The sequence below is a fragment of the Coptis chinensis genome, unplaced genomic scaffold (genome assembly GCF_015680905.1).
Source record: "Coptis chinensis isolate HL-2020 unplaced genomic scaffold, ASM1568090v1 utg2180_pilon_pilon, whole genome shotgun sequence".
Classification (NCBI taxonomy): domain Eukaryota; kingdom Viridiplantae; phylum Streptophyta; class Magnoliopsida; order Ranunculales; family Ranunculaceae; genus Coptis; species Coptis chinensis.
In genome coordinates, this window is record NW_028238123.1 from 410,262 (window position 1) to 419,666 (window position 9,405).

A 9,405-nucleotide genomic window follows, 5' to 3' on the forward strand; every position below is an offset into this window, starting at 1 on the left:
GAAGAGAAGTTGTAAACTTCATGAAGGGCCAACGCCTTCTTTTTTTTCGCGAACGCAAAACGAAATCATCCCGGTGTGATCATGTGGATGGTTCTCGCTGCATCGCTGACTTCTTGATGATCGACGGGCGATCTTGACGAGGGCGGGTCTCGGAGCGCCCCTCCGCTGTGAGGACGACTTTGGGACCGCAGACGCCGTCGGGGTGGGGATCCGCCAGATTCTGCGGGCCATGAGCTTGTGGCGCAGTCACCGCGGGTATCTTGGTGTATTGCTTGATGTGCCTGGCTTCGACCAGGTCCTGCAAATAATGTTTGAGCCCCCAGCACACGTCGGTCTCATGGCAACTGGCGCGATGAAACGAGTAGTAGGGTTGGTCGGGGCGATCTGCTGGCTGCCTTATCTCTGGTCGGTAGAAGGCAGCTCGCTTGATCTTCTCTAGTATGTAACTAGGAGATCTGGTGAGCACGGCGAATTCTCGATCATTTCTTGGTTTGGGTTTGGAGGGTTGCCCTTGTTGTCGGGGTCGCTTTTTAGAGGATGACGCTATCTCCTAAACCTCTCCTTCTTCTGTTTCTTCGTCTTCTTGGTTCTGATCTTTCAGACCTTCTTGCAGCTTGAAGTATTTATCAACTCGAAGCAGATACCGCCGCCATTTCGGGTCTTTCAAGAGCGATCCGGTGAGTGCAAGATTATGCGGGTGCGGCAGCGGTTGTGAAAGCCACTGCAGCAAATGACTCCTTGAGGCCGCTTTCCATGTCCAAAAGCTCTGTTTTGAACCTGCTTAAGAAGGAGCTGTAGGTTTCGTCCTTACCCAGAGCGAGTTGGAAGAGTGAATTGAGATCACCCTTTTTACGTCTGTTATGGACGTATTGGCTTGCAAACAGGTCGGTGAGCTGTTCGAAGCTTTTTATTGAGTCTGCCTCGAGGGAGAAGAACCAGTCAAGTGGGCCACCTTTTAGACTCGCCGGAAATAGTCTGCAATGGAGATGGTCGAACTCTGGTGCACTGTAGAGTGCAAGACTTTGAACATACCGGGCTATATGCTGGCCTGGGCATGTACGGCCGTCGTACATTGGGAACCGTGGTTGAACAAAGTCTGGAGGTGAGATTTTGTGAAGTATTTCAGCAAAGAAATGGAGACGCTACCAGAGGTTTTCAACATCTTTTGCACTATCCGGGTGGAATCTTTCTTTACCGCCGCGTTTTGTCGAGCCTTTAGTTCAGGTCGTTGATCTGTTGACTGACGTTGATGACGTCGTCCTCTGCGGTGACACCTAGTGGGTTTTGTGTATCCACCTGTGCACGTAGTATGACGTTTTCTTGCCTGAGTTGAGCGATTTGCTCGTTCATTGTTCCTAACTGACTTGCCAAGGTGTGGAATTGAGCTTCGAGGCTAGCCATGCTTCGTGGGCTTGAAAATTTTTGGTTTTGATTTTGGCTACTGATTAGTTTGAAGGTGGTTTGGTTTCTCAAGTAATCGAGCCCACAGACGGCGCCAATGTAAAGGTGTGATATGGTTTTCCCTTACAAACAGTCACTGGGGGACTGGAATAGATTATTGGATGAGACCGAGTTCGACTTAAGAGCGAACTGCCTACGTATCTTACTCTGGGTTCTTTTGGGGAGAGTAGAATCAGGTCTGGCGTAGTTCATAGGAGAGGTATTTATAGAGATTGAGAGTGCATCCTTGCTCACCACGTGTCAAGGATGTCCCAAATGAGGGGTGGAGATTAGGATCACATGTGGGTACTGCCCTCCTAGGTCTGCTGTAATGATGTGGAGTGGCCATTGCACAAGTAGCTTGCGGCCGTGATCGTGGGTCGACGGTCAAGATATGTGTCGCTGCACCCTTTAGTCATGATTGCTTATGGATAGGGAATCCGTGTCACTTCTTCGTGTAGTTCGCGTGATACTGCGATCTGTCTGTAGCGTTCTACTAGCTCATTGGATGCGACCTGGATACACAAGTCGATGTGTCATTCCCACGCTGGATATAGAATATCGCTCCCCTACACCCAGTACATTGCAGCCCTTGTTCAAATGTTTCAGTCTGCTCTAGTACTCCTTAGAAGAAAGAATATATAACTAGCTCCCGATAGAGCCTGTCCACTGGAGGAAAGGCAATGCATTGCTTTGTTACAGGATTTATAATATAATACGGGTCTTCATAATCTACTTCTACCAATAGTAAACCACTACAAACGTCTCGTAAACCTGTATAACTCTCGCAACTCAGTAACTTCAGGTCCTTTGAACTCTACAAATTTCATTGTGTATTCTTTCCTGTTACTGATTTCCTCCATGAAGATTATACCACGTCCTGACAGGATACAATTGGCATAGATGAAATCGGAATCTGAGACAACATTAAAAGGCATGATGACGTTATTCTTCTTTTCATCTTCTTGGGGTTCTTCCTTGGCAAGTCTTTTTGCATCATCAGTCTATAAGATCCATTGACACTTTAGAACTTGATGAGATGATAAGTTCCTTGCAACTCTCTGTGTTTTCTTCAATAGCTTCTTCCATCTCCTTACTCGGATCTCTCTCTACAGGACTCACAGAGGTTATAGGATAACAATTTCTTGGTTTGGGAACTATTAATTATTGTTTTTATTTAAAGCACTTACTACTTTGAGGTCCGTTTTTCTCATAACAAATAACAAGACGTTCAGGGATGAATATAAAGAGGAGTCATAAGTTTTCGAGTCCTAGTATAATTATGAGGCTATAGTTTTCTTACATTCTGCGCATGAGTGCCGTAGCATTACGAAACAAATAATATATTTTCCAAAATACACTGAAGACAAAATAAATAAACTAACATTAGTTGCAGACAACATTGTCTATATTTTTATGTAGAGAGAGAGTTGTCCAGACTCCATCAGGTATATTTGATACATAATTTAAAAGTTCTGACCTAGCCAAAAGCGAGGACAAACAAAACAGAAAATACAATCTCTGATTTGAGTAAATTATACAGCAAGCTGCAATCCATTGAGGCAATAGATTCATGACTGGTGGCGCTACTGATTTTCAAAAACCTGGTGTGCATGACCAGCGCACCTTGGAAAATCCCATATATACCTTGGCTCAGTCAGCTGCCAGAGTTTGCTTTCAATCTGATCAACTCTGTCTTCTTTTCCAAATGCGTCACGTACAATACCATGGAGCTTGGGTGTAGCGCCAATGTTGAACAACAGCATTACACCAAGCAAATGCTGAACGAGATCAAGTTTACCTTGCTTACATGATTCAGTGAGGACTAATTCATAGCTAGTTGCGACGAGGAATGGTTTCTGCCGACCCCCCTGTGTCATTCTCTCCAAAATCTCCCCTGCCTCCTCAATCATGCCCTTGTTAATCAGTCTACTGAATACTGAGTTCACCAATGCGAAACTTGGTTCAAAAGTGGTCTTTAAAACCAAATGACGGAACCATTTCAAAACATCACGGATCCTTTCTTGTTTGAAATAAGCATCGAAAAGGATCGTATAAGTAGTGACATCTGCAAAATATAACTTACTACACACCTCATCGACTAATTCGCCAGCTTCAGCTACCATTCCAGTATCAAAAAGTTTTCCAATTATGTTGTTATGCACTACAACATCCCTATAAAGTGGTCCCAACTTGCCATACATTGGCGCTGGCTCATCTCTGTAGATGTTGAATACTGAGAGAGCCTCTGAAACCTTCCCCACTCCAAACCAATGGTTTACCATAATATTAAATGTATGGCTATTGGATGTGTGGAATGGTGTATCTTGTTTAAAAATGGAGTCGAAAAGAGTGTTAGCTTCTACAAACTTACCATGCTTTAATAACACATTTAAAAGCTCATTGTAAACTGCTGAGAGCATTACCAATTGACGGTTGAGAAGACTCTTATACAACTCCATTGCTTCTTTCTCCATGTTGTGGTCTAAGTAGTATTCCATGAACGAGGCATAAACATATCCGTCTTTCACACAGTGACGATCACCAGGATTGTCAATAAACTCATGGAAGAGCTCGTTGGCGCGTTCAAGGTCATCTGATTCAAGGTAGCCCGAGATGAGGTTGGCGTAGACCAAAGCAAAATTATTAATATTACTATCACGGGCACGCATTTGGTGGAGGAGGTCCACTGCTTCCGAAAGCCGATTGGCGGAAACTAGACCTTTGGTAAGGAGGGTGTAGGTATCATCGTCAGGGGTGATATCTGGAAAGGGTGAGGGGCCTAAAACGTAGTTGTAGAGTTGGAGAGCCTTGTCCACGTGGCCGGCGTCGCAATGAGCCTTGATGAGGAGATTGTAGATGGCAATGGTTACGTAGTCGTTCCTTATAGTTTTATTGTTGTCGAAGAAATCAAAAAGTGTGACCCCATCTTCATAACGACCCGCAAGGAACATGGACCTTAGGAGGTTGTAGCAGGTCAACCAAGTGGGGACGATGTTGGAGATGGTCACTGCGTCACGAGCAACTGCGTCACGAGCAATGTTGGAAGCAGCGTCAAGATCGCCGCTGTCAATTACGGCCATGATGACTTTGTTGAGACCCAGGGCCTCATAGTTTATGGATCTCTTGTGGTGTACGACGTTTTCAATGGCTGTCGCGAACCTGTCATGAAAAGAAAAGAAGTTGTTGTCGCCGTGGTCTTCTACTACTTCCATTTCAGTTTCGCTGTTAATCACGGTCGCCGGGACGAGTTTGTTGAGAGACTGGACCGTACGGCATACAGATGTAGGGCTGGGACCAAATTTTTCCAAGGAGAAGAAGGGGTTGAAAATGTTGCGTGTGAAAGTTTGAGGAGCGGTGGTTGTGTAAGTTGTGGTTGTGGTGGTGTTGTGCAGAGTGGCGGTTGAAGAGACAGCGTAATTGTTAATAGGGGAAAAGATAGAGGAAGAGCGGTGGCGGGGGATGAGACGGCGGAGAGTCATGGTGGAATTCAGTAAATTGAAACCCTCAATTTTGTGCTTCGGTTTGGATAGAGTGGGGACTGGGGACTGAAATTTGGCTGATATTCAACCCCATGGGCTTTAAAGGTCTGCTGGGCTGAAATTAGGCTGATATTTGTTTACAGTTAGAATAGTAGCACCCTTGGTTAAAACTTAAGGGTAAATCTAGGGTGCTCAGGGTGCATGGGTGCGCTGTCCTGTGGACCACTCATTTGAAATTTTCGTGATAATGCAAGAGGAGGTGGTCGAGATGTATGCCATCTGCGCATCAGTTTTGGAACTAGATGGATTGACCAAATGAAAATTCTAACCACATGAACATTAATTAAATGGACTTGGTCGATAACATGTACTATTAGTATTTCGAACCCATCATTAGTGTGCTCATCTACCAATAATAGTCTGAAAATGTTCAATGCTATAAATTGCGCTTCTCTTGCTTGCATTGCAGTATCACAACTATCTGTAATTAAGTGTCGAGTTGTACGCCATCTGCGCATCAGTTTTGGAGCCAGATGGATTGACCAAATGAAAATTCTAACCACATGAACATTAATTTGGTCGATAATATGTACTATTGGTATTTCAGACCCATCATTAGTGTGCTCATTTGCGAATACTAGTCTGGGAAAGTTCAATGCTGTAAATTGCGTTTGTCTTGCTTGTAATGCAGTATCCCAACTATCTGCAATTAAGTGTCGAGCTGTACGCAATTTGTGCATCGATTTTGGAACCAGATGGATTGCATTCCATTTGGCGTACATTCCGACTGTTGTGACGAGACCCACTCAATTGCAAACCGAAACCCAACTCAATTACTAATCGTGTTGAGTTTGTCAAACCCAGACCTAACCTGCCTATATAACGGGTTACTTAACAGGTGACCCGCTAAGGCAGCGGGTCAATTTTGGATTAGATTCATAGATAACATGTTTGTAAAAAAATACAGCATAAAATAAGGCAAATAATATCGAGCAATAATATTTAGTATCTGATACCTTTTATATATTCCGTATAAAAAACCATCCATAATTCTACTACATATCAATGAAAATTGAATAACGAAACATATCTTTATCGAATGAATCTGACGGCTAATCCTTCTCATTTTAGTCGTTTACTTTAGGTAGTTGGGATGATGAGATCTTAAAAAATAGGGAAAGTTATCTTAAAACATGTTATATTGGTCACGGGTTGATGACCCGACCCATTAGACCTGAGAACAAATCAGGTCTACTAACGGGTTACTTGGGTTAACATATGTGCCCTTAGCCTAACCCATTTATTTGACGGGTTTGGCGGGTTGATAAGAAGTAAAACGCTAGTTTTACTAAGGAATAAAGCTATGAAAACTCTAAACGCTAGTAAAACTAGAATTAAAACTGGAGTTTGTTATCAAAGTCTTCTACTCTCGAACTATGAGATATAGTGGAGTAGGAAGTTCGTTCCACTCCTAGTTCTTCCGCATGCAATGTTTTCTAAGTCTAATCGCTCTTTCTAAAGTCTATTGAGAGTTTTACGAATGGTGTTATACTACGATGCAATATGAAAAGCAATATGTTGAATGTCACTACGAAATATACAAAAATACAATTGTTTTGAATATAGATAAAAAATTAGAGGGGAATTGAATCCACCTCGAATCCAACTTAATCACCTAGCATAGACTGTTGTAATCCAATTCTTACGTTCTTACGGTAAGAATTGGTCGTTCTAATCCCTAATTAAACATGGCATTTCTACCAATTATAACTAGCATGTGAGGTCGTCCACCCATTCTCATGGCGAATCACGACCTTCTAGAGTGGAATAGAATCTACAAACAATTCTACACTAACAACTAAGTTTTCATCAAGGCTTCATCAACCCCTCTAATGGAGGTTTTAGCCTTGATTCATCAAACCATCATTTCCCATTGAATTATAACTAGACATAATATAAAGAATTGAAATTTACTAATCTTAATTAAACAATAATTGAAATCTAAATTAATAACTAAGAAATGAATAACAACTGGAATTTAAACTAGATCTATGAATTGAAATGACAAAATCGAAATTAACAAGAATAACTATTTTATTTATCTAATCAAATGAAGAACAATGATTCAAAGGATTAATAAAAAACAATGAATTGAAACTAATTAATTCTTATAAATTAAAACTAGATCTACAAGCTATTTTAATGGCTACTTTCTATTCTAGATTATCTAATTATTTTCTACCTAAAACTAACTATCTTTCTTTAGTGCTAAGTCTTGTTTATATCTGCAAAAGAGGAGACCAGATCCACAATTTCGTGCATGGGTTGAGGAGCCATGGTTTGGGCCGGAAAATTGAGCCCAAAACCCAATTACTTCAGTCCACAGAGGCCTCTTCAGCTAGATTCAGCTTCAATAGGCTTTTCGTCCACTTTTGCTCCTCTGATTGAGTCAAGGCTTGGACCATTGGAAATCTCTTTCCGAGCCGGTCGTCTTGATGTAAGGTAGGCCCAATTCTGAGGCCTAAGCCCAAAGATATGGTCTTCGGAAGTTCTGCTAACTTGAACAATAGCTTTGCCTTCTGGAATCTTGGCCTTTTATCACAGAACTCCTTAGCAACCAACCCTTGCTCCTTTATATCGCCAAAGTGATACAATTCTGCACATAATTGACTTTCATGCCTGAAATACATAAAAACACGTGAATCAAGATTAACTCTTACTTATTACTCGCGATAATTGGTCTAAAAAAGCACGATTGTTAAGGGGTTAAAACTACAGATTTTGGGCTCTTATCAAACCACCCCAAACAACATTTTGCTTGTCCTCAAGCAAATATGAGAAATTAGAATAAGTGACCAAAAATGGAGTTCTAACTACTCTCGTTTTGTTGAGTGCGATTGCATTTACCATATGGAATAAGGCCTTAAACCACTAGGAATTCCCTAGTGGACGAGTTATAGCCTTGTGAGAGTTTTCCAGTGAAGGTACTCACAAACTTCATCTATACTACAACGCCTAAGAAATAAAACTATTGTTCCCTCATTCATGTCTCAACTATCTATACATCTCACTAGCAAATGAATAAGAATACTCCAGTCGAAACCTAAGTTAATATATGCATAATAAGCAATCATCTATGATACAAATATATATACTATGAGTAATACTATGAAATGCCTAGCAGGTCCGTTTCTGAAAACTTGGAATAGCGTCCTTAAGTAGGTCCCAACAAGACAAAAACCACTCTGATTTTTCCGCTCAAGTTTATTTACTCCGAAGCATGGGCACACTTTACCTTACAATCTCAATGACACACAAGGAAGTTTCGGAGTCGATCAACACATCTGCCACTTACTATCACACTAACCTATTCCTAATTGAGCTAGAGGTCTTTATTAGGTGTTGCAGGGATTAGGAGATGGTTTAAGAAGGAAGGAAATGGATATTCAAAAGGGCAAGTCTGAGATAATAGTAGAGTCTTCATATTATGTAACTTAGAGAAAACCTTGTTATTTTCTTTTGCTTCTACACTTTGTTTCCATCCTTAGCCATATTTTTTCTTTTTCTTTGGCTTTTGACTCCTTTTTATTCTATTTTTGGGAGTTTTTATTTTATTTCTATTTTTATTTTTATTTTCTTTTCTTTAGATGGAAACTTCTTTTCTTTTTCTGAAGCAACTAATCAAACTCTTGTTTACACAGGTTTTTCTCTTCTTCTTTCTCCACTCATTCCATTCTCAGACTTATTCTAAATTGGGTTGGTTGATTTTTTATTTTGTTTTGTTTTTGTAACAGGGTGAAGGAATTGTGGTTTATGGAAGGCTAAAGAAAGGCTCAGAGGGGCGACTAGCGGAAAATAATTCATAGGTTTGAACTTCTGGCTATATCGATCCAAAGAGGGCATAAATTCTCACTTAGGATATGGTTTAGTGATCAAGCAAGTGGACGTGTGATTTCTCTATCCGGATTTTACTTCTCCCTTGTGTCATTTCTCAAATGTTTCACTCATATAAGGCTTTAAGCTATATTCTCACAGGATTTGTAGAATAAGTACTCTAGCCTAGATTTCAAAAACTTACCGCCAACAATCATAGATACTCATGTAGTATATTTATAGATAGATGCAAAGATTATTACCTACATATTAACCTAAGTTTCTACAAACTATTCTAATGCAAAGGCTACGTGAGACTTTTAGATCATTAAAAACATTGAGAAAGAAAACAATACCAATATTCCTAAGTGTATAGCATAAACGCTTTTATTTATATTTTTGAAATTTTTGAAATTTTAACTAGAAAACAAATGCATATTATACATATCTATATCCTAACAGATGTCTTAATTACACGTGTTTCTTTGCCCCCCCCCCCAAACAAGAAGCATGCTTTGTCCTCAAAGCATTGAAATAAAAAGGGTAGAAAAATACCATGGAAATGCGTGAAATTCTGGAACATCTGCAAAACAAGGTTAGAACATACTAA

General features: G+C 40.6%; 1 protein-coding gene across 1 annotated transcript; it reads right to left on the reverse strand.

Moving 5' to 3' along the window:
• Positions 1-2,767: 2,767 nt before the first annotated feature.
• Positions 2,768-4,998, reverse strand: LOC147473614 (pentatricopeptide repeat-containing protein At3g60980, mitochondrial-like). The gene has a single exon (XM_086587229.1). The coding sequence runs from the start codon at positions 4,920-4,922 to the stop codon at positions 3,027-3,029; it is 1,896 nt and encodes a 631-aa protein (XP_086443355.1). The 5' UTR covers positions 4,923-4,998; the 3' UTR covers positions 2,768-3,026.
• Between the last annotated feature and the right edge of the window lie 4,407 nt (positions 4,999-9,405).

Coding starts and splice junctions, on each gene's coding strand:
- LOC147473614 (XM_086587229.1), bottom strand. CDS start 4,922: ATGACTCTCCGCCGTCTCATCCCCCGCCACCGCTCTTCCTCTATCTTT.